General features: G+C 40.8%; 3 protein-coding genes across 8 annotated transcripts in view; 1 reads left to right on the top strand and 2 right to left on the bottom strand.

Annotated features, from left to right (window-relative positions):
- LOC148361961 (amyloid beta precursor protein binding family B member 2-like) overlaps positions 1 to 7,358 on the bottom strand; it is a 199,470-nt gene extending 192,112 nt beyond the window's left edge. For all 3 annotated transcript variants that reach the window (XR_015851176.1, XM_088342828.1, XM_088342827.1), the window contains exon 1: positions 7,294 to 7,358. The gene's annotated coding sequence lies outside the window, so the exon portion shown is untranslated. The remainder of the gene's footprint in view (positions 1 to 7,293) is intronic.
- fam184b (family with sequence similarity 184 member B) overlaps positions 1 to 25,272 on the bottom strand; it is a 184,294-nt gene that overhangs the window by 43,641 nt on the left and 115,381 nt on the right. For 2 of the 3 annotated variants that reach the window (XR_015851174.1, XR_015851175.1), the window contains exon 18: positions 9,051 to 9,190. Coding sequence is in view for 1 of the 3 variants with exons in the window: in XM_088342823.1 (XP_088198949.1) it covers positions 9,121 to 9,190 (70 nt within the window). In the remaining 2 variants the exon portion in view is untranslated. Of the gene's footprint in view, positions 1 to 8,790; positions 9,191 to 25,272 lie in introns of those variants that run through there. The other variant, XM_088342823.1, reaches the window with a different exon arrangement.
- haspin (histone H3 associated protein kinase) overlaps positions 14,098 to 25,272 on the top strand; it is a 51,049-nt gene continuing 39,874 nt past the window's right edge. Inside the window, exons 1-5 of one of the 2 annotated variants that reach the window (XM_088342826.1) lie at positions 14,098 to 14,351; positions 15,947 to 16,063; positions 20,806 to 20,943; positions 21,044 to 21,169; positions 22,214 to 23,723. In XM_088342826.1, coding sequence (XP_088198952.1) covers positions 14,197 to 14,351; positions 15,947 to 16,063; positions 20,806 to 20,943; positions 21,044 to 21,169; positions 22,214 to 23,723 — 2,046 coding nt within the window. In that variant the 5' untranslated portion in view covers positions 14,098 to 14,196. Of the gene's footprint in view, positions 14,352 to 15,946; positions 16,064 to 20,805; positions 20,944 to 21,040; positions 21,170 to 22,213; positions 23,724 to 25,272 lie in introns of both variants that reach the window. The other variant, XM_088342824.1, reaches the window with a different exon arrangement.

The following is a 25,272-nucleotide window of genomic DNA, read 5'->3' as shown; positions in this document are numbered from 1 at the left end:
TCTGCGCTGTTCGGGCTGACAGAGGCACAAAAGTCAGTGGGAAGCGCAAAGAAGGGGGACTGGCTATCTAAGTGAACACGAGGTAGTGTAACCCCGTGCATGTAAAAACAAAGCTTTCTATATGCTGCCGTGATGTCGAACTTTTGGCCGTAAGTCTGCGTCCCTATTACATGCCCTGAGAGTTCGGACACGCCATTGCTGTCATTGTTTAAATCCCACCGCGCGCTGATGCGGAAGTAGCGTGTGACGTCATCCACTCTGCGGTGGCAAAGCTACAAACACAACACCCAGAGGCTGCAATGTTAATCTCTGGGGACCTTAACCACGTGACTCTTGATAAGACACTGCCCTCTTTCGTCCAGTATGTGGACTGCAAGACCAGGGGAAATAGGACTATTGACCTTCTGTATGCAAATATCAAAAATGCATACAGTGCAAAACCACTGCCTGCCCTTGGAAAAGGAGACCACAACCTCATTCTGCTTAAACCACAGTACAAACCAAAAGTGAGGAGGCTTTTTAGAAAATGGTCCACCGAGGCAGAGCAGGCTCTGAGAGACTGCTTTGGACGTACGGACTGGGATGTCCTGCTAGGGTCCAGCAGTGGGGACATTGAGGAGATGGCAAACTGCACTACTGACTACATTAACTTCTGCATGGACAATGTTGTTCCTATAAAGACTGTACGCTGCTATGCCAACAACAAGCCCTGGATCACGAGCGACATCAAGTACCTTCTGAACCAAAAGAAGAGGGCCTTTAAAAATGGTGATCAGCAGGAGCTAAAACGAGTACAGAAGGAGCTCAAAGTCCAGCTCCGGAAAGGGAAGGAGCAGTACAGGAGGAAGTTGGAGAAAAAGCTGCAGAACAACAACATGAAGGAGGTGTGGGAAGGGATGAAAACAATTACTGGCTGCAGCACCAAGCAGGGTGTGGCTGTGGATGTAGATGTGGGGCGAGTCAACCAGTTGAACAACTTTTTCAACAGGTTTGACCACTCCGCCTAATCCTCACCCCCTAGTACTGCAGCTGTCCTTCCCCCTCCCCCTCTGGACACTAGAATGGAAGACATCCCCCCACTAAAAATAACTGCAGCCCAGGTGTGTGGAGAGCTGAGAAGGCTGCGAACCAGCAAGGCAGATGGTCCAGATGGAGTATCCCCCCGACTGCTGAAAGCCTGTGCATCTGAGCTGGGAGACCCTCTACAGCGCATCTTCAACCTGAGCCTTGAACAGGGGAGGGTCCCTCAGCTGTGGAAAACATCCCGCATCATCCCAGTCCCAAAGAAATCAAGACCTGAGGAACTCAACGACTTCAGGCTGGTCGCTCTGACATCACATGTGATGAAAACCATGGAGCGGTTGCTGCTGCACCACCTGAGGCTACAGGTCCGTCACGCCATTGACCCACTGCAATTTGCTTACCAGGAGAAGGTGGGAGTGGAGGATGCTATAGTATACATCCTATCCCTCTCTCACCTGGATAGGGCTAAGGGGGCTGTGAGGATTACATTTTTGGACTTTTCCAGTGCCTTCAATACCATACAGCCTCTGCTACTGAGTAGGAAACTAACAGAGATGGGAGTTAGCTCACACCTTGTAGAATGGATTATTGACTACCTGACAGGCAGACCCCAGTATGTGAAACAGGGGGGCTGTACATCGGACACTGTGGTTAGCAGCACAGGATCTCCGCAGGGGACCGTGCTCTCTCCGTTCCTATTCACTCTATATACATCTATATCGGACTTTAAGTACAACTCTGAGTCCTGCCATGTGCAAAAGTTTGCCGACGACACTGCGATCGTGGGATGTATCAGAAATGGGCAGGAGGAGGAGTACAGGAAATTGATTCAGGACTTTGTTCGATGGAGCGACGCAAACCACCTGCACCTGAACACCACCAAGACCAGGGAGATGGCGGTGGACTTCAGGAGAACCAGAACTCACCCGGTTTCTGTAAGCATCAAAGGAGAATGTGTAGAATTTGTCCAGACCTACAAATACCTGGGTGTGCAGCTGGACAACAAACTGGACTGGACTGCCAACACAGAAGCTCTATGTAGGAAAGGGCAAAGCCGACTTTACTTCCTCAGAAGGCTGGCCTCCTTCAAAATTTGCAAAAAGCTCCTGAAAATATTCTATGAAACAGTTGTGGCAAGCGCCCTCTTCTATGCGACAGCGTGTTGGGGAGGCAGCGTCAAGAAGAAGGATGCCTCTCGTCTCAATAAACTTGCTAGGAAAGCGAGCTCTGTTGTGGGCAAAGAGCTGGACAGCCTAACAACAGTAGCTGAGAGACGGGCACTGGAAAAGCTGCGGTCAATCATGGACAATCCATCGCATCCACTACACAGCATTATCTCCAGACAGTGACTGGTGTCACTGTCTTGTACTACGGACACATACATATATATATATATACATATATATATATATATATATATACACATACATACATACATACATACATACATACATATATATATATATATATATATATATATATATATATATATATATATATATATCTTTATATCTGTATGTACACATATCTCATCTCATTAGCTGTATGAATAAATATTCCAACACATACTTATTAAATATCAGTTTGTCAAGTCTTGTTTATTTGTGTAGTATAGATTTATACTATACAAGAAGGGGGGCCTTTGTGCTCCTCCTCTGCTCAAACACATCTCTCGGTTGTCTGGCCCCTGCAACAACAATGCGGACGCAGATATATTGCATCCTGGCTAAGATCTGCTATCACAATAAGCCTATTGAAAGTCAATGAAACACACTGCACCAACAAACTACAATATGCTTGTTTTACCAAGCTGACAGCCCCCAAGGAAATCCACACTCTCGGGGGTCTTAAATTCAATTTACATGGGGGCCACTGGAGCTAGGGCCCGGGTTAGGTCGGGCTGAATCGAGTTTTTCTCTTATAAAAACATTCAACTGTTCTCAAATATCGTTTTTTTAATGCCAAACACGATAGGATTTTTTTGAACTCGAGAATTAATGTGAAAATATATCAATCAGTATAAGTGAATCTTTAATTTGCATGGGGTGCCCTGACATTTTTTAACAGTTTTCCAATCAAAAATAAAATAAAATTTTCACCCAAAACAAACCCAAAGACACAGGCAATAGAACAGAAAAATGAAAAACGCTCCACTTAATGAGGAAGGGATCGACAAATATTAAAGGGACACTGTAATATTTGACTATTAGATGTAACTAAAGTATGTAGTAAAACTGAAAACAAGTACTACAAAACTTAAGGAAGAATAATCTACAGAGACTCAATGTGACCCAACGGCCGCATTTTTCTTTTTTTTGGTAGGTGGAGGGGAGATAGCCCCCCGAGGTTTTTGTTTTTCTGGGTACCTGCAGCAGCAAGATGACGGACAATTATGAGGCTAATGTTATGTTAAATAAATGCTACAACCTACAAGTATTTCAAAAAGTGAATGTATTTTTCCTTAAAATTTAAATAAATATAGTTTTTTAATTAAAACTTTTTTACCACTAGATCAGTGTTTTACAACCTTTTTTGAGCCAGGGCACATTTGTTTACATTGGAAAGATTTTGCGGCACAACCACTAACCAAAAATGTTATAACATGACACTGAACAGTATGTTTGATTACAATATAATTTATAATACGCCCAGTTTTTACAGCACAGACACTTGACAATGACATAATATTTGCAGAAAATGATTCATAAATGTTTTATAAAATTTTAAAAAGTGACATTGGATAATTTCTCACAGTGGTTGAAAATGACTACACTAGATGATGCTGAATAAAATATAGAGCTAAGGTCATTTTGAAGTAGAGTAGTCCTATTTGCTTTTATTTTTTTTGCAAAAGCATGGGAAATTTGTGTACTGGTATTCAAACCTGGTACAGTGGAACCTCGGTTCTCGACCATAATCCGTTCCAGAACCCTGTTCGAAAACCGATTTGTTCGATCACCGAAATTATTTTTCCCATTAAAAATAATGTAAATTGTTTTAATCCGTTCCAACACCCTGAATGTTTAGCTTAAATGTTTAACGTAAACTTAAAGCTCACCTAGGCTAATCGTACATTTGCGTTATCGTAATCTTCCGTACGAAAAATTACGCTAACATGAATGTGTAAAAGAAAAAACATCAGGTCGTTTACAAGTCATTTAGCACCCGGGTCTCCACAACAAGTGGTGAGCAGTTCATTGGAAAGGGGGCTCCATTCCAACACCCTCAATGTTGGGCTCCGTTCCAACACCCTGAATGTTTAGCTTGAATGTTTAACGTAAACTTAAAGCTAACCCAGGCTAATCGTACGTTTGCGTTATCGTAATCTTCCGTACGAAAGATTACGCCAACATGAACGTGTAAAAATAAAAAAATCTGGTCGTTTACAAGTCATTTAGCACCCGGGTCTCCACAACAAGTGGTGAGCGGTTCATTGGAAAGGGGGCTCCGTTCCAACACCCTCAATGTTGGGCTCCGTTCCAACACCCTCAATGTTTAGCGTGAATGTTTAACGTAAACTTAAAGCTAACCCAGGCTAATCGTACGTTCGCGTTATCGTAATCTTCCGTACGAAAGATTACGCCAACATGAATGTGTAAAAATAAAAAAATCTGGTCGTTTACAAGTCATTTAGCACCCAGGTCTCCACAACAAGTGGTGAGCGGTTCATTGGAAAGGGGGCTCCAATCCAACACCCTCAATGTTGGGCTCCGTTCCAACACCCTGAATGTTTAGCTTGAATGTTTAACGTAAACTTAAAGCTAACCCAGGCTAATCGTACGTACGCGTTATCGTAATCTTCCGTTCGAAGGATTACGCTAACATGAACGTGTAAAAATAAAAAAAAAGGATAAAGAAAAGAATTATGAATAGGATTTTTTACCTTTGTGGTGGTCAGCAGAAGCCGCAGGCAAGATCAGACACTCGCACACCTTCTTCATATTTTGCTATTATTTCTTTCTTAAATGCAATAGTTGTAGGCACTACTTTTCTTTTTTCACCTGTAGCAACTTTGCTGCTTGCACTGACTTTCTTCAAAGGCATAATTAGGGGCTAAAACACTTCTTAGACCTATATTAAAAACGAAAGCAAAACGAAGCACGTCCGCACGAGATGACAGTTGGTCACGAAAAGAGCGATCTACACCAGTACGCCGCTCAGCATTGCATCCTCGCGTACGCACTCACGCATTACCGGAAGTAAGAACCTGTGACATCCGCTTACTGAATGCAAGTAGTTTTGAAACTAATTAACTCTGAAAAACGAGGGATTACTGTATTGTTTTCATCGATTCTTTGATTATAACACCAATGAAAAATTATTGAACTTGATGTTTCCACAAAACAAAGCAGGATCATGTATTCACTGAATGGTGTTCTAGCCATAGATAAAGTGGGGACAATCATTGCTGGCAACATCCAGTCCAGTCAGCCCAGTGCTCAAATATAGGCGCCTGGAGCCTGAACACAATGTGAGCAAACGCAAGAGAATGTCTTACTTTGTGTCTGTTTCACAAAGAACCAACGCAAAGGATGTTCGTAAGGAGAGACTGTGACACTGCCACATGATGTGTTCAAATGTTAAGAGTGTAATGTGTTGAGCGTAATTCTGAATACAACAAGGTTACTTTCATAATTGCATTTGGCCTCCAAAAAACTGTGTTTTAAATTTACCTGCATGCATATTTTGTAATGTGAAAATAAAGCGTCCCTGTGTATAGACTTTATACACATTTTAAGACTGGGTGATAAAGCCAAAATATAAAATTTTGATTTCATCCGTCTGTCTGGACCAGGGGTGTCAAATTAATTTAAGCGCGAGGGCCACACGATAGAAAAAAAACTCTCATGGGCTGGACTAGTGAGAAAGAGAGAGCGAGAGCGAGAGAGAGCTAAAGCAAGAAAAAGAGCGAGACAGAGAAAAAAGACAGAAAGAGCGAGAAAGAGAGAGAAACAGAAAGAAAAGAAAGGGAAAAAGAGATTGCACTGCTTTTGAGACTGAATCCCGACGTAATGGGCAAGACTTTTAGACAAATTGAATTACCATCACGCACTAAATCCTGATTTCAGTAAAAGCAAAATGATTGCTCAAATAACACTAAACTACATTGAATGAATACCCCACTATTGATTGATAAGTTGTTGAGTGTTTGCAATTGATTTGCACAATGCATTACAGTGAATCATTGCAATTGCACGGGTCACTTTTTTACTCGAAGTACTTCACCGATTTGCCTTGTGACTTGTGTACTGCATCCTGATTGTCTTGTTATTTGATAATACCATACCTGTCAACCTGTACAATTTTGTCGTACAAAGTACGTTTTTATGCATTTTAAGACGAGTACGACGTACAAGGAAATCTGTACGGAAAAAAGAAAATTTGTCAATCGCATGCGTCTGGTGCCTGGGGATTTCCCATCAGGCATCATTCGGAAAAAAAAGATATAGCGTACGATTATTTAGTATTTTGTACAGGAAAAGACGACATTTAGTACGGGCATGGAGCCGTGGAGGTTGACAGGTATTTAATACAGTACTTATTTCGAAAGGGGAAAAAACATGTATACAGTACTTTTATTTATTAAACAAATAATTGATCCTGTAAAAGTTTGTTTTTCTTTGGTTCTACTGTCCACAAGAGTATTTAATTGTACAAATATTCTAAAAAAATAAATGAAAGGTTTCTACTTGACGGATTTCGATAGTGATGACTCTTTTATGGGACGTAATCCCCGCGATAAAAGACGGTTTACTGTATAAGGTTAAAAACTACTATCTACGCACACCTGGCATAATACAGTATTCTGGCAGCCAAAGCAAAAATTCTAAAGTGGGTGCTTGTAAATCATAAAACAAACATACATTGGTGGAATTGATTATAATAAAATAATATTTGTTTTATCCCACCGCAGTTTCTTAACTCCTACTCGTAACTACCTTTCTCCGTTAGTAGAATAGAATGCGTAATAAACTACAAAGCGTGTTACTTCAAAGAACCTTAACAGTCATGTTAGAACTTGACAAGGTAAGACTACAATTTCGTATCATTGATTTTGCTATTTAACATCAACACGAACCCAACTTTATATCTCAAGCTCCAGATTCCCCGACTCTCCGCCAAGAGGCGGCGGTCCACCGTAACAACATCACAGAAGGCAATTTCAACAAAAAACAAATCGGCACGCTATTGTCGATAACTACCATTACCAATAACAATATATCCAAAACGAAGAGAACACGGTCGTTACGGCGTTAATTCCTCACTCACCTCCGCTACGGGTTCGCGTCCTAATCGCTGCTCCTTTCCTGCTCTATTCCTCCAGCCCACCCAGATGCCGCCTTCGTCCAGCAGGAGGAATCTGACCCGGAAGTGAAAATAGCTTAGGGTCTGCCCACTTGTATTTCGAACTGTCAAATAGCGCTAATTTCTTATAAAATAACAACAATCAAAATAATTTACTAAACAACTACCAGAAGCTCAATCAAAACAGAAAGAAAATGATTAAATTACACTATGTTCTCAGCTCAGGGATGCTGCTGGAAAAGTGAATTTCCCTTCGGGGATGAATAAAGTATCTATCTATCTATCTATCTATCTATCTATCTATCTATCTATCTATCTATCTATCTATCTATCTATCTATCTATCTATCTATCTATCTATCTATCTATCTATCTATCTATCTATCTATCTATCTATCTATCTATCTATCTATCTATCTATCTATCTATCTATCTATCTATCTATCTATCTATCTATCTAAACCAGGGGTCTCCAACCAGCGTACCCCCTAAGGACAGGTGAGGTGCCCACAAACCTGTTCTGAAAATACATAATCAGTCTTGAGTCATTGTGATTTTTTTCTAGTGGTGGAATGAGTCTAATTAACCCTACTTCCAAAATTTAACCTATCAATAACCTAGTAATACAGAGTACTATATAGTAATACGTAGTAATAATAACATAATAAGTTGTTATTTTAGAAATCTATATCAAAATGGGTGCCCCTTGCCCTATTTAGTAAGAAAAAGTAGCTCTTATCTAGAAAAAGCTTGAAGATGGTAAATGGTCTGCATCTATATAGCGCTTTTCAAGTCAATGAAGACCTCCCAAAGCGCTTTACAATGTGCTTCGCCCTTACCCATTCACACACACACTCACACACCAATAGCAGCCATGCAAGGCGCCGACCTGCTTTATTGGGGGCATACCTGCATTAAACCATTGTTTCATCTTTAAACATAAAAATTTCAAGCATTTACAAGCACTTCACCCAAATTCAAGCCCTTTTCAAACCATTGAAATCGGAACTATACAATTCAAGCATTTTCAAGTATTTTGAGCACCCGTATGAACCCTAAATACAGCAAGTATTTTACATTAAAATGTCAAAAATGTTTGGATGTATCATGAACAGTGTTAGACGTGTTTAAAAAAAAGTATTTAGTTATAGTAACTCACAACTTCTTGCAAAAAAAGTAACTGAGTAAGTAACTGAATTACTCTAATTAAAAGCAAATAGTTACCATAGAAAGTAACTATTCATGTTACTTTTCGTTGTTGTATGTCAACTAATTTGACATTTTCTGAACAGTATTCAAGTCAGTTGAATAGTAAAAAAATGAAAAGGAGTTGTGTTATAGAACCTTGTAATATTTATTGCACCTCAGCAGCAACAGATGTATCCTACACTTAAAGTGCAACAAAAATAAATCGTAAACAATATCATATAATAGCAATCAGCATTTACATAAACACGCAGAAACGTACGTTAAGACATAAAACTGTCATGAACCAGAACGGACACTCGGATCCAATTGCGTCAGTTTTAGAGTTTTTATTGACAAGGATCGTTGGAACAGGCTTGGGACATCGGCTCTTGCTGGTCGAAAGCCTCTTCGGACGGAACGGCAGCTCCGTGATGAACAGCGTAAGGTGCAACGTAGCGGGTAAGTCGGTGGCCGGGGCGGGAGAGTAGATCGTAAAACTTGTAACAGAAATAGGTCAGGCAACGAGAAGGGTACCTTGTATGTTGGAGTCACACTCAGAGATACGAGGAGTACACTCGAACGTCCATCTCTGGACGCTGACAGCTTAAGTGGGGAACGCCATCCAATCAGGAAGCGCATTCCAGCGCGCCAGATGATTACCCCAGGTGGCTCCACTTAGGTAATCACGACAAAAACATATTAAAATACATACAAAATGCACGGAAATACACAAAATATACATAAAGACAAACAAAAACGTACTTAAACACACACAAAAAACGTACGTTAACACACTAAACATTCGTAAACACGCACGATAATGTACGTAAACACACAAAAACATAAAGACACAGAAAAACATACATAACCCGCAATATCTACGTAAACACACACAACTTACGTATACACATAAAAAGTAGGCTACTTAAAAGCAAGCATAAACACATAAAATGTACGAAAACACATAAAACAGGGGGCCCGCAGGCTGGATCAGGCCCACTAAGGGATTGAATCTGGCTCGCAAGACAATGCTCAGAAAAGCGTGAGAGAAAAACGAGCTGCAGGTTGAAATATATACACTTGATGTTGCCAAAGCCAGGTGCCTCTCACGAATGCTTTACTTGTATTTCTATCTTTCTTTCTCTTTCTTTCTTTCTTTCTTTCTTTCTTTCTTTCTTTCTTTCTTTCTTTCTTTCTTTCTTTCTTTCTTTCTTTCTTTTGTTTGATCATTTGTTCTTTCTTCCTTTCGTTCTTTCTTTCTTTTTTTCTTTTTTTCTTTCTCTCTCTCTCTCTCTCTCTCTCTCTCTCTCTCTCTCTCTCTCTCTCTCTCTCTTATAATGGCGTGATCCCCAAGACTGACCAGGAAATGTTACAATTCAAAGACAGTAACATCAAAAGAGGTACATCGAGCTTCGAGAAAATGTTTTAGGCTAAATCTAGTATTCAGATGAATCTTTTCCCTTTTACAAGTAAACACAAGGGAATAAATGTTAAAAAAGTAATTAAACTAATAAACACAAATAAATAATAGTAAAAATCCTGATAATAATAATTTGTCATGTCCTGCACGGTCATGGCACCCAGCTGGTGCCGCCACTTGACACCGGCTGAGACACATTAACTTAATTGCGTGTGGGATACTTAAGCGCTCCTTTTGGGACTGCCCGTTGCCAGACCATTGCTTAACTTGAGGAAAAACCTTTTCTTGCCCGTTTGTTCTGAGTAAATGCCTAGTTTGTGATTTCGGTTGCCTTTAAGCCTGTTTTGTGAGAATTACCTAGCTTGAATTTTTGATTTGATGTTTTGTTTTGTCTTTGGTCCCTGCGTGCTGGACAAAGTTCACACTTCCTGCCTCCTGGTCCGTTCCTTGACAGAATGGTCTGGCCATACGGTGCGAACTCAGCGAACGATCCCAACACAATTTGGGGAAAGCTGGAGGACGCCGTTTGGCAATCGCCCAGTGAGGTCGCCTTTCCTGTCCACTCGAACCACGGCCCGCCTGTCATGGCAATTGCTGTGCCTCGAGTGGGGTTTCCGGAAAGATATTGCGCCTAGCAGTCCAAGGTCCCCGTCGACATCAACGCCAGCCTGTCCGTCCGTCCGCCTGCCTTCCCACCGGTCTCGAGGTCCGTCCTTCCGCCTGTCTCGACGCCTGCCTTCCCACCAGTCTCGGGGTCCGTCGTTCCGCCTGTCTCGACGTCCGTCCGTCCGCCTGCCTTCCCACCGGTCTCGAGGTCCGTCCTTCCGCCTGTCTCGACGTCCGCCCATCCGCCTGCCTTCCCACCAGTCTCGGGATCCGTCCGTCCGCCTGTTCTGATGTCCGACTGCCATGCCTGCTTGTCGACCTGTCTGCCTGCCTGATTCACCAGTCCGCACGTCTGATTCTTCTGCTCCCCACTCCGATTCTTCTGCTCCCCACTCCGACTCGTCTGCCTGCCAGTCCGACTCCCTTGCTTGCCAGTCCGACTCCCTTGGTTGCCAGTCCGACTCCCTTGCTTGCCAGTCCGACTCCCTTGCTTGCCAGTCCGACCCCCTGCTTGCCTGTCTGACTCCCCTGCTTGCCTGTCTGACTCCCCTGCTTGCCAGTCCGACTCTGCCAATCGCCAGCCTGACTCGTCCGACGACGACCGCTCCTGCCTCTCACCGTTCCTGCGTTTTCGGAAGAGGGAGTGGGGTTGCCTTCATCGGGAGCGTCGACCCATTCTGGGGGGCGAGGTATTAATTTCCTTTTCGGACCTCAGGAGCTGTCCCTTGAAGGGGGGGTTCTGTCATGTCCTGCACGGTCGTCATGGCACCCAGCTGGTCCCGCCCCTTGACACCGGCTGAGACACATTAACTTAATTGCGTGTGGGATACTTAAGCGCTCCTTTTGGGACTGCCCGTTGCCAGACCATTGCTTAACTTGAGGAAAAACCTGTTCTTGCCCGTTTGTTCTGAGTAAATGCCTAGTTTGTGATTTTGATTGCCTTTAAGCCTGTTTTGTGAGTATTACCTAGTTTGAATTTTTGATTGCCTTTAAGCCTGTTTTGTTTTGTCTTTGGTCCCTGCGTGTTGGACAACTTTTATTTTCTAAATTAAAGTGACGTATCGTACACGCAAAATTAGTTCACACTTCCTGCCTCCTGGTCCGTTCGTTGACATAATTACAATAATAATAACAACAACAACAACAACAACAACAATAATAATAATAATAATAATTTTAGTTCAAAGCACCTATTACGACACCCAAGGTCGCTGTACACAGAATACTCATATGCTCATCCACACCTTAGGGACAATTTGAACCGGCCAAAACACCTGCCTTGCATGTTTTTGGAAAAGTGGGGGAAAACTGGAGTGCCCAGAGGAAACCCACGCAAGCACAAGGAGAACATGCAAGCTCACTTTTGCTGCTGCTGCTGGACCTTAGTGCTGCTTTTGACACAGTGGACCATAATATCTTACTAGAACGGTTGGAAAAATGGATTGGTCTCTCAGGAACCGTCCTCTCATGGTTCAGATCCTACCTCTCAGATAGGACGCACTGTGTTAAATATGGCGAAATGACATCTGAGCCCTTTAGTGTTACCTGTGCTGTTCCGCAGGGTTCAGTGCTTGGCCCCTTTTCAGCATTTACATGCTTCCATTAGGTGAAGTTTAATATCAGTTTCAACTGCTACGCAGATGACACTCAACTATATCTTCCGTTGGAGGAATCTGCCACACTAAATTGTGGAAATTTGGAGGCCTGCTTCACTGAGATAAAAGAGTGGATGTCACTCAATTTCTTGCGTCTTAACTCTGAAAAGACCGAAATGTTAGTTATTGGTCCATCTAAATGCCGTGACTTATTTTCAAAAACTGTTGTGAACATTGACAAATGCCACATCACACAGAGTGACTCAGTTAAAAATTTAGGTGTCATATTTGACCCCGATCTGTCCTTTCAAACACATGTGAAGAAAATTACTAGAACCGCTTCCTTCCATCTTCGCAACATTGCTAAAATTCATCCTATACTGTATCAGTCGGATGCAGGAATTATAATTCACGCGTTTGTTACCTCCCGTCTCAATTACTGTAATGCACTACTCTCCGGTCTCCCGAAGTCCAGAATCAAGAGTCTTCAGCTGGTACAAAATGCTGCAGCGAGGCTTTTAACTAGGACAAAAAAGTCCAATCACATCACGCCGATTTTGGCTAACCTGCATTGGCTCCCTGTTAGCCTAAGATGTGATTTCAAGGTTCTCTTAGTATTATACAAAATCATGCATGGACTTGCTCCCTCATATATTTCAGATCTGATTTCCCCCTATGTTCCGGTCCGAAGCCTTCGTTCTGAGAGCGCCGGTCTTCTGGTGATCCCAAGAGCCAAGAAGTGTTCCGCTGGTTTGAGAGCGTTCTCCATCCGGACACCGGTGCTGTGGAATGCTCTTCCCCCTGAGATCCGATCTGCAACCTCAGTGGAAATGTTTAAATCTAAGCTTAAAACTCACTTCTACTCTATAGCATATGAATCTCCTATACTTTTTGTGGACAATATCTCTGTATTATTTGTGATTGCAACATCCTTTGCTGTCCGGTAATCCTGGAAAGGGGAGACCACATGTGCGGTCACTTCTCAAGGTTTCTTCATTTTCCTCATGTTGAGGTTTTTGAGTTTTTCCTTGCCCTCATGTTGGTTCTAGATCAGGGGATGGTGTAATAATAGTCTGAAAAAATAGTCTGTGTAATAACCTGTGAAGTCCTTTGAGACTCTTTGTGATTAAGGGCTATACAAATAAAAATGACTTGACTTGACTTGAATCTGCACAGGAAGGCTGGTAGCTGGATTTGAACTCATAACCTCAGAACTGTGCAGCGGACGCGCTAACCACTCAGATTCTGAGGCGCATAATAGAGTCAAATCTATCTTTTCTGTTGTCCATAAAACTGTGAAAATACATACTTTCTGAATCTTATGGGCTTTTTCTATTGCGGTTGTTAAAACGTTATCACACTTACATTCATAGCACTGTTGTTACAATGCTCTCATGTTTGAATTGCATTATTATTATAACTCGGGCCAATTTGGTAAGCACAAAATTGTAATTATTGTTTTTTTTTTATTATTTATCCTGATACTCTTATCTTTTTTATTCAAAGTATTTATCACGTGTTTTAGCCTGGAGTGCAATGTCTAATCTCGTTGCATACATTTTTTCACAACGGTGATATCAATGAAAATAAAGAATATTCTATTCTATTCTATTCTATTCTATTCTATTCTATTCTATTCTATTCTATTCTATTTCATTACATTCTTTTGTACAGTATTCTATTCTTTTCTGTTAATTGCACCTTTTTGCTGACATCAAGTGGTTGTTCCTGTTACCTAAACTTTTAAGCATTCTGAAATCAATTAGATCTTTTCCCTTAAGCAGTATTTTAAGACGTATAAATGACCACTGCTTTAATTTGAATAGTGTAACTCCAAACATTTTTCATGATTTTTTTGTTGCGTGCTTATCAATATTCAGGTTGTATTTACTCCAATCCAAAAGATGGCGCTGCATAAAAAGTGTTACACTTCTTCAACCAATCAGATGAGCGAGGAAATAAAGTTTGAACCGGGAGCGGGTGCAACACAAAACCTTTTTACGAGGGCGATCGAAGTTTAGTTTTACCAAATGGAAATAAAAACGTATTTACAAACAAGATGACTACTGCAAAGCCAATTTTCTTGAGGACTTACGGGAAGAATAGACGCGAATTGACGGAATGGATTACACCAAAGGTTCACAGGAAGGCCTTTGACAGCTCCCAGTCGACGGACGATTCCTTGTTTGAAAACGTCAAGTACACTAATGTCAGGTAAAATAAAAATAAAATAGAAAAACATTTTTGGTTTTAGTTTCTTTACATTGGGGCAATTCAACGATTATCTTTGTTTATCTTACAAACAAAAATAAACATGCTATACCCGTTTGTCGTTTGAGTGAAATTGTGGCTCGGCAAATAATCTTATGTGTCCTCCGAGACCGTGCTGAGAGAAACACAAGAGATAAATGAGCTTCATCATGTCAAACAATGACTTGCAGTTTCGACTATGTCCGCTGGATGTCGCCAAAGCCACGCCCTCGTCGGAAAGTTCCCATTTCAAGTTTTATTTGCTTACTACCATTAATCAACCACAGCACTTTGAGAAAACCCATCCCAATGTAATTTTACTTAAAATCAAAGTCATGGACGTGCTGTTTGTAGGTGGGGTGAGTAGTTTGAGGTGTCCTTAAAAAGTTTGAAATTAAATATTTTCTCGATTGAGTATGCGTTAACCCCTTGACGTTCCGTTGGCCCGCCTGAAATACGTCATGCCACATAGCATTGGAAAGCCTATACTCTTGGGATTCAGCATTTCAAAATATACTCATCTTGTTTTCAGACGATCAGTCTGAAACAAGATAACCAAAAACTATAATACCGGGGTAGCTCAGCAAAGACGTCATCTTGCAGCTATCAGATTCGATGATAATATGCAACCATGGCCTCCTTACACAGCCAGCATTTGCATATGTTTGATTAAATGGATATAGACTCAATTAGGTACAAATATCTTCAGCCAGTAGAAATCAAATCAAATTATGATGAAATTTGACATATCGGTTATCCAATGAAAATACAAACATAAATTTATGCCATTTTCAAGGGGTCTATTCAAATCAGTGCCGAAAATAACATGCACACGGCAACCCTTGATTCATTTTTACGCACCATTATTAGGCGCAAGTGAGCACAATCATTGATTTGACTTCTTGAAAGACGTCAAACATTTACAAATATTCCACAATGTCCAAATATTGGCTACTATTTTGTAAATGTTTTCGTGTGGTAAAGTGATCCTCTCCAAATGGCCACTTTTTTAAACGCCTTAGAAATATGTGTAAAATGCAGTGTTTTGTTTTTCTAATGGTGATCATATCTCACAAGATTCCAGGTAAGGCTTCAAGCTATTGTCTCACCTGTTTTCCAGCCACGATGCCCATGCTACATACATTTGCAGGCATTTAATTGAAAAAATAAATAAAAGATCTGGCTAGGATAAAAACCTTCTGTCTTTTTGTGTTCCAAGTCAGATTACTCAATGTTAGTAGCACTTACAATGATTATTTCAGTTTAGGACGGTCTTACCTTTCAAAAGAGACCACAACACCCATATTCTCCTAATGATTCAACAGCATTCAATTTACTTTGGGTACATCTTGGATTGCGATTTTAGGCAAAGTGTATAGGAACGTTAAGGAGTCAATAATGCCCAACTCAGTTCAAAGAGTCTTAATATATTTTTTACGCCGCGCTTATATGCGCTTATCTTAATTACGTCATTGATGTCCCAAGAAACAGAAAACTTATTGAATATTTCTCTGTACATTTTCCCCAAATTGTTTTTGAATCACATATTCTCTATGCAGAAAAAGGAAAGTATCAGTGGCAGCTCCTGTGAAAACAAGGGGTAACTTCAAGAAATGTGTGCTTATCAGCAAGAGCGAGGACGATCCGTCATTTTCCTTTGAAGGGCAGAAGAATCAGTAAGTCGAGTGTTTTATTGCATTAACTTGTGGCCTATGTACTGCTTTAAGATGATGGATACTTTTTTTGTACTGATTAGCAGCAAGGGCCACCAATTTGTTATGATATTCCAAATTAGAACCGTATCATGTTATTACTACAATATGTAACTCTCACGTTCCTACAACGTTGTAATTATTAGAAGTAGGGTTGAAGTATGCTCAGTCAACGACTAAAATCTCTAACCCGTCAAAAGGCACTGAGTGATCTACATTTATTATAGGCAAATTTTAATAATAAATTTGGAAGAAGAGCTATTTTTAGAATCAGTCAGCGAGCTACACAGCTTTTTTTTTGGCTGCAACCTGGTGACACCTGAATCAACGTTGTGTTGCCATGTTTCATGCACATCTAGGAAGCCCAAATTGCTAGGATACGTGCCCTATTGCAGGAAAACCTTTGGTTCATGAGTATATATGGCCCGGTGATAAAATGCTTTTTGTGCAATTTTCACCGCGGAGTTCCAATTTTAGTAAGCCTAGAGATGAATATTATGCGTGCGTAGCCAAAGCTACTCTAATCGTGAATATTGTTCGGTCCGATATATAAAGACCACAGTATTACCTACAGTTTACAGTCAAGATGTCTCACTAACACGTCCTGTTTTGGCCATACATTGCTCAATAATCCTTTATATCAAATCTCATTAAATAATGTATGCTCACTTTTTAGACACTTTGGTAAACATCCACACATCAAACTGTAAATACCCACAAATGCTAGCCAAGCACACAGAACAATTTGATTGGGCGAGACATAGCAGTGGGCGGAGCTATGCCACACAGCATGCTCCCCTCTCGCACACGCGCCTTCTGCGCTGAAGAGAAAAACGCATGGATACATGCTTGCGGCTCGTTCTCTAGCTAATCTTCTATCAATTGCCGTTCTCTTGTCTTTTTTGCTTTCACTTTTGGACACATGTGTGGCCAAAAATACTTACAGTAGGGACGAACTTATTCGGTTGGGTGGGCGTCTAAATTTCGACTTTTCGGGCACTTTTTATACCGCCTATGATATACCGAGCGAACTTCAAAGAGACCCGGCATCCTTGTGGACGGCTATTCCGCTTAATAAACGATGTCAACGGCGCCGTAAGGACAGAAAACAGAAGTGTGGTTGCCGTGCAGGTAGATGTGTGAAGCGTGCGAAGTCTAAGCAGCAAGATGGACGCGAGGAAGGACGCGAGGATGTAACTAATTCCACCATTCATCCCTCGCCGGACAACCCACACGAAAAGCCACAACAGCGGCAGCTTTTGAAGATTTCGACAAAGACTACAAAGAGTTCAGCTAAGTCAAATGATTCAGCAAAGCTGAAATTTGGTCTGTTAAATATTAGATCGCTTGCTCCAAAAGCTTTACTTGTTGATAACATTATTCGTGATTATAAACTTAACTGTATGGGTCTGTGTGAAACTTGGTTACGCCCAGATGAGTACTTAGCGCTAAATTATGCTTCTCCCCCAGACTACGAGAGTAGCCATATAGCACGCACGTTGAAAAGGGGTGGTGGTGTTGCGCTAATTTCTGAAAAATCGCTCAAATTTAATCCACGTACCTCTAATAATTACAAGGCGTTTGAGGCTCTTGTGATGCGGTCCTCTCTATTGTCAGTTTAGGTAATAACTATCTATCGCGCACCTGGGCCATACACAACTTTCTTAGACGAATTTGCTGAACTTTTGTCTGAACTAGTAACCTATGCAGACAAAATTATAATTATGGGAGACTTTAACATTCATATGAACTCCCCACTCAATTCACTTACTATTACGTTTAGGTCTCTAATTGATGCATTTGGCTTTAATCAACTGGTTGATTTGCCAACCCATAAAAATGGGAACACGCTAGACTTGATTCTGACTCGAGGAGTTTTAACCTCAAACATTATGGTGTTACCGTGTACTACCGTTATCTCGGATCATTATTTAGTTACATTTGAGGTGCTAGCTAAGAGTAGTGTTAAAAAAGCTGAAGTATTTAGCGGACGCAATATAAGCACTGGCACAGTTTCTGAGCTCTTTGAACTCCTTCCTGGAGCAGTTGCGTCCTTTCCTACATACAATGGCTCGATTGACTCACTCATGAATGAGTTCAATACCACCCTGACTAGTGTGCTGGATTCAATAGCGCCCATAAAACTAAAATCACGTCCTAAAAGACGCATGCCTTGGTTTACTGATGAAACTAGAACCCTTAAACAAGAATGCAGGAAATTGGAAAGAAAATGGTGCGCTACCAAGCTTGAGGTTTTCCATCAAACCTGGTGTGACAGCTTGTTAAAGTATAAAGCGGCCCTTGCCTCTGCAAAATCGGCCTACCTTTCGAAGGTGATTGCGTCTCAAAAGAACAACCCCAAAGCCCTTTTTGACACTGTAGCATCGCTTACAAGGCAACAGACTATCGCAGATAGTTCGACACACTCTGCTCAGGACTTAATGGTCTTCTTTACTAAGAAGATTCAATGCATACAGGAAGAAATTGCTAAAGAAATTATTAATACCACACATATTAAAGGACTGAAATTTACAGATGCACGACAGGGTGGCTGCCTTGGGAAAATGGCCGGTTTTAGTGAACTGTCACTTGATGATCTCAAACAGGTGGTAAATGCGGCCAAACCGACAACTTGCCAGTTCGACCCGCTCCCAGGTTCACTTATTAAAAGTCTTTTTGGCGTCCTTGGACCTTCAGTTCTAAATATTATAAACATATCACTCTCCTCAGGTGTAGTTCCAGCAGCTTTTAAGTCCGCCGTTATTAAACCCACACTGAAACGACCCAACCTTGATCCAGAAATATTAAGTAATTACAGACCTGTGTCAAACCTACCTTTCCTCTCTAAAGTACTCGAAAAAGTAGTGGCACAGCAGCTGAATGCTTTCATATCCGAGAATAACCTTTTTGAATCCATGCAATCAGGATTCAGGGCTAACCACTCTACTGAGACAGTTCTGATCAAGGTAACAAATGATCTCCTAATGTCAATGGATTCTGGCGCTTCATCACTTTTGCTTCTGCTGGATCTTAGTGCTGCTTTTGACACAGTGCACCACCATATCCTACTAGAACGGTTGGAAAAATGGATTGGTCTCTCAGGAACCGTCCTCTCGTGGTTCAGATCCTACCTCTCAGATAGGACGCACTGTGTTAAATATGGTGAAATGACATCTGAGCCCTTTAATGTTACCTGCGGTGTTCCGCAGGGTTCAGTGCTTGGCCCCCTTCTTTTCAACATTTACATGCTTCCATTAGGTGACATTATTCGCAAGTACAATATCAGCTTCCACTGCTACGCAGACGACACCCAACTCTATCTTCCGTTGGAGGAATCTTCCACACTAAACTGTGGACATTTGGAGGCCTGCCTCACTGAGATAAAAGAGTGGATGTCACTCAATTTCTTGCGTCTTAACTCTGAAAAGACCGAAATGTTAGTCATTGGTCCATCTAAATGCCGTGACTTATTTTAAAAAACTGCTGTGAACATTGACAAATGTCACATCACACAGAGTGACTCAGTTAAAAATGTAGGTGTCATATTTGACCCTGATCTAACCTTTGAGATGCATGTAAAGAAAATTACTAGAACCGCTTTCTTCCATCTTCGTAACATTGCCAAAATCCGTTCAATACTGTCTCAGTCTGATGCGGAAACTATAATTCATGCATTTGTTACCTCCCGTCTCGATTACTGTAATGCACTACTCTCCGGTCTCCCGAAGTCCAGAATCAAGTCTCTTCAGCTAGTACAAAATGCCGCAGCGAGGCTTTTAACTAGGACAAAAAAGTACGATCACATAACACCGATTTTGGCGAACTTGCACTGGCTCCCAGTTAGCCAAAGATGTGACTTCAAGGTTCTCTTAGTATTGTACAAAATCATACATGGACTTGCTCCCTCTTATCTTTCAGATCTGATCTGCCCCTATGTCCCGGTCCGAAGCCTACGATCTGAGAGTGCCGGTCTTCTGGTGATCCCGAGAGCAAAGAAGTGTTCTGCTGGTTCGAGAGCGTTCTCCATTCGGGCACCGGTGCTGTGGAATGCTCTTCCCCCTGAGATCCGATCTGCAACCTCAGTGGAAATGTTTAAATCTAAACTTAAAACTCACTTCTACTCCATTGCATATGAATAATAACCTATTCTTTTTGTCGGCTGAAAAATAGTCTGTGTAACATAGTGTACTAATCTGTAAAGCCCTTAGAGGCTTATTGTGATTAAGGGCTATACAAATAAAAATGACTTGACTTGACTTTTCGTCCGCATTTGTTTTTCACATATTTACAAAAGATCTCTGCATGCACCTTGTTTTAAACCATTATTTACGGAAAAAATAAGGTCACAATAAGCCTCCATCTTTTAAAATAACTGTGGGAGGGAGACAAGTTAAGAGTGGTATATTTGTTGATATGGGACACAGGCCCCTCGCATTAAAATTATTTCATGCATTTTATCACATCTTACCGTCACACGGAGAAATAGTATATGCTGGAAAAATTAGCTTTTGTCTGCAGAGCAGGTTTGGTGGTTTTGTTGATTTTTTTTCTTAATACATAAAAAAAATGTTTTGCTATTATTATGGCTCTTTGGGTCCCCTGCTTTATTGCTTTATGTTTGGCTTTGACATAAATTGTGATTCTAATGAAAGCCAAAGCACATACATTGCTTTTGAAAGTTTAAAAAAACTCTTTTTGACTTTTAGAGCAAAAAAAGATCCCGCTACAGTAAGGAAAAAACGTCCAACTAGGAAAAATGGGAAAGAGAACATCAGTGATGAGAATGTTTTCAGTGCGCTCCGACCTTCCATCCTTCAGCCTGCTCCTCAAAAAAGAGCAAAAAGGTCTTCAACCCAAAACACACACACACACACACACTACCAGAACACTCTCAGTTTTTAAATCAAATAGTTTATGACCTAATCTGTGTTCATAAATCAGCAGGAAAAGAGCAGCGGTCACTATAAGAAAGAACAAGCTGATTTGTCAGACTTCCAGTGAGAGTGAAAATGATAATTCATCTTTGGCGGACAAAAAAAAAAATCCTCATCAGATCAACTCTACATCTGAGTAAGTCCTTCACTTCCAATATAAATGTTCACATTGCAAATAATTCATCATTCCTTCAATATGGCAATGAATTCCATGACAGTTACAAATCAAATTTATTAGAAAATCACAAGCAATGATGCTATAATGTATGATCTCCAACAAAAAGAAAAGAAAATCACAATGACCCAGTAAGCTGTTTTCTGAACCGGTCCGAAGGCTACTCAGGTGTTCTTAGGGGGGTTACCATGTTTGTGAGCCCTGATAACACCATAAATAATGATTGGCTTTTTCATAATGTTTTTAAATATAGTCATGAATATGTGTTATATTTAGTGGGATTACAGTTTTAATCTAAATGATTGTTATATTTTTTATGAAATTATTTAATTTTCTAGAAGGCCTTCAAAATTTTCAAACGAGCATTAAAATAAATTTAACTACCCAATGTATTTATTTTGTATTCTTACACACCTGTAAGAAAACGGACTACAATGATCCTTCGACCAGAGCCACCCGCGGAAAGGAGTTGTTTGGCGACATTGAATATGTTTTTTCCAAATTATTTGATAGAAGTCCACATTCTTCAGCTTCGTCACCTTGGTCACTTACAGACTCTTTTTTTGTATTTACTCGCAGAACTAGTCACATCTTGTAGGCCCTTGCCTGCCACCAGGTTCGAGTGGGACTTGCAGATACTTAGTTGAACGGCCAATCAGCTTAAAATCTTGGCTGCCCGAAACGTTCCTCGGGTTGCAAAAGTATCCGTAGGATTGTTTTTTTTTTCTTCGCTTTCTTTTCCTATAATTGACTGTTGTTTTTATTATTATTATTATTTTTTTTTTCCCTGCGAAGGAGTGAATTAGAGCTAACCAAAGCGCAAGGTAGCAAGAGGTCTCTGTATTTCTTTCCCAAAAGAGAGAACTCATTTAATGTCCCCAATCCTGACTTTATGGTGTTTACTTTGACCAATCCAAAATGTTCACTTAAATTTTCTTGAATTATTATTTATGTTCTTGTAAGTCAAAAGTTACTCAGGCTCATCTCCTTTCTGTCTTTTTCCAGCTCACCTCACATTTCCCTTGGCTGTTTCGTGACTTGTCGTCAACGGCAACCCGTCCCCTCTAAAGTGACAAAGGCAGAAGTCAAAATCTTCAACTCATTGGACGAACTTACTTCTGGGGACGAAAGCCAACTTTGTCTTCCTCAAAAAAATAAAAAAGTCCCACTTGGAAGTCTGGATTCAAGTGTGGAGAATTCCATCACAATTTCAAATAATTCTGCAGATCTCAGTCTTGGGCTGAATCCTCGGAAGCCCATCTTTTGCTCGACGCCATCAGCTGGCCTTCTCACACATTCTTCTTGTACTGTGAGAAAAAGTCCAGACTGCAAACCAAATAATTATTATAAGCCGCTTAGCCTTCATCCGCCTAGCACAAACAGTGAAAGCAATAGCTGTATATTATCAAGAGTGGAAGACTTAGTTTCTATGACTGAAGTTCTGAAAGAGAAGTGTATGACCAAAAACTGCGTTGTAATATTGACAAGATTAGATAGTCTTATTCTGAGTCAACTCTGCTGTCAGACTACCTACTCCTCCTGCCCTGCTGATCTTAGCTCAGCTAAAGGAGTTATCACAGATAGTATGTTATCAGCAGATCTTTTCTACGATTCAAGTGTATATGCCACTGAAGATAAAACTGGCAGACTATTGATCCCCAGGAAGGAGCTAGAGTCCGAAACTTCAGATATTCCCATCAGCCCCGCATTGTTGCGGTCGACGTCCATCGAAAGGGAATCCATTGGGACTTCATTATCTACAAATACTGACTGCACCCAGCACATTAGCAGCAGCTTTGAGTTTTTTACTTGTGCACAATTACCAGACAGCTTTCCTGGACCAACATTAGCAAAAAAACAAGGCGAGTATGAGAGATTTCCAGGAAAAGCATCCAAAGTTTTAGTTAAAAGGCTTGAATTTGAGGAAATTAAAAAACTTAGTTCACAAAGATTATCTGTTGGAAAATCAGGAGGTAAAGCTGATGACACACAGTCCAGGGTAGAAAACCTCTCTAAGATATTGATCCAAAAATGCCTAAGTAACAAACTCTCAGTAAGAATACGGAGACTGGCTTCAAAACAACTCAAGAATCTGCAGCAAAAAGCCAGAAAGTCATCAACAAAGGGTTTGAATGTTACCATTGAGTACTTGATGGGAAGCAAGGACCAGAATAGAACACACTCTAATCATGATCTAAATATTTCAAGCAAGATTGCTAAAAAATGCTTGCCTAGTTCTGACAGAGACTCTGCCCCGGACAACATACTCTCAAAAAAACGCTCTAAACCTGAGAAAGAAGTTTCCCATTCAGTTGGTAAAAAGAAGACAAGAAAGACGTTTTTAACGAACCGGCATGGTACCACCCGGAAGGCGGGTGTCAGTGGTCTGAGTGTGAATCGTTGGAAGAATGACAGCGGGTTGCAAGATTCGCGCACGCTCAAAAGGAAAAATGCGAAAATGGGCGCCGACTGCACCATAAATGAATTGATGCTGATTCAACGCAATGATCTGCAGGTGAGCATAGTCAGGGTTTGTACAGTTGCTTGAAATCCTTGAAAATGCTCGAATTTTAATGATGTGTTTTCAAGGTCAGGAAAATGCCTGAATTTTAGGTGAAGTGCTTGCAAATGCTCGAAAGTGTTGCCATTGCCATGTTTCTTGGTAGTCTGACTCCATTGACCTTGCAGTCAGTGCGTGAAAATGACGCTGACACGCTTACTGTGGTGACCTGTCATTATGGTGATTTAATGCGAACTGTCGCAGGGCACACAGGGACAGACAATTTGCGCGCTCATTCACACCTAGGGACAATTTTGACCGGCCAATTAACCTGACATGCATGTTTTTGGAAGGAAAACCACGCAAGCACGGGAAGAACATGCAAACTCCGCACAGGAAGGTTGGTAGCTGGATTTGAACCCATGACCTCAGAACTGTGCCGCACATGCGCTAACCACTGCTCCACCGTGCTGCCTAAATTATTTAGTAATTAGCAATTTCATGTTTTGTAAGGAATCCCTTCAAAACACAAGAAATATATTCACAGATCTACAAAAAAAGGCAAGCTCAGCTTTTTACATCCTGAACAGTCAAACGACACGATACACCTAAAATAACATGACAATAAAATAACAGTGCTATAAATAAATGATAAAATGCAAAAATGTAAACTATAATTCCATTTAACCAATTTAAACACAGATCCTTTGAAAAACACACCAAAAATACATTAAAATAAGCAGACAAAAAGCAAAGGCAGTCAATTGAAAAATCGAATGCACTCTGCTTCGGAGCAATCAATGTCATTAAAATGAGTCAACATCTGGCTCATTTCTCTGTTTTTATTTGTACAGTACTTTCTTTTTGTCTTCCGAACTCAATTAATACCCAACATCTGCAGTGCCTTTTCCGTGTTTGTAAACAAGTGTAGCCAAGCTGCGTACGCATTGTTGAAGCAGAATGGCAGAATTCATGTCAGTTTATAGCAGCACATTAACAGAGAATGATTGTATATCATAGATAGAAAAAGCTAAAAATATCACAAAGTATGCGCAAGCAGCAAAGTCAACAACAACAAAAAACATTATTCTGATCGCGTTGGATTTCTTCCTCCTTTGAAGCTACTGGAAAAATAGAAAAATTGGCCTTGAAAGTGCTTGAAAAGTGCTTGAATTTGACCGTAAAAAGGTGTACGAACCATGAGCATTCCATGTCAACAAGTAGACTGCAACCATGGCTGAATGTTCATATTTCAATCGGATGTGCACACATTTATGAAATTAACTACGTTTACATGTTTGAGTAAGTCCGACTGGAATCAAAAATCTTTTTGGTCGTGGGGGGAAGAAAATAAAACTGAAATGGCCTGTAAAAATCAATCAATACACATCAGAATATTCGTTCGTAAGCCGGAGTTTTCATGTATCATCTGTACTACAGGTCCAGGTTGCTTTGGAGACTAAATGTCCTCCTGTGCCTAGTGGATAACTTAAATAAGTATACACGCCCAAGTAATTGGAATACAAAAGTACTAACCCAACCATTTCAATTGGAATACTTGCAG

Source organism: Urocampus carinirostris, chromosome 8 (genome assembly GCF_059441175.1).
Source record: "Urocampus carinirostris isolate Australia breed hairy pipefish chromosome 8, RoL_Ucar_1.0, whole genome shotgun sequence".
Taxonomy (NCBI): domain Eukaryota; kingdom Metazoa; phylum Chordata; class Actinopteri; order Syngnathiformes; family Syngnathidae; genus Urocampus; species Urocampus carinirostris.
This window is presented reverse-complemented; position numbering and strand designations above follow the sequence as displayed.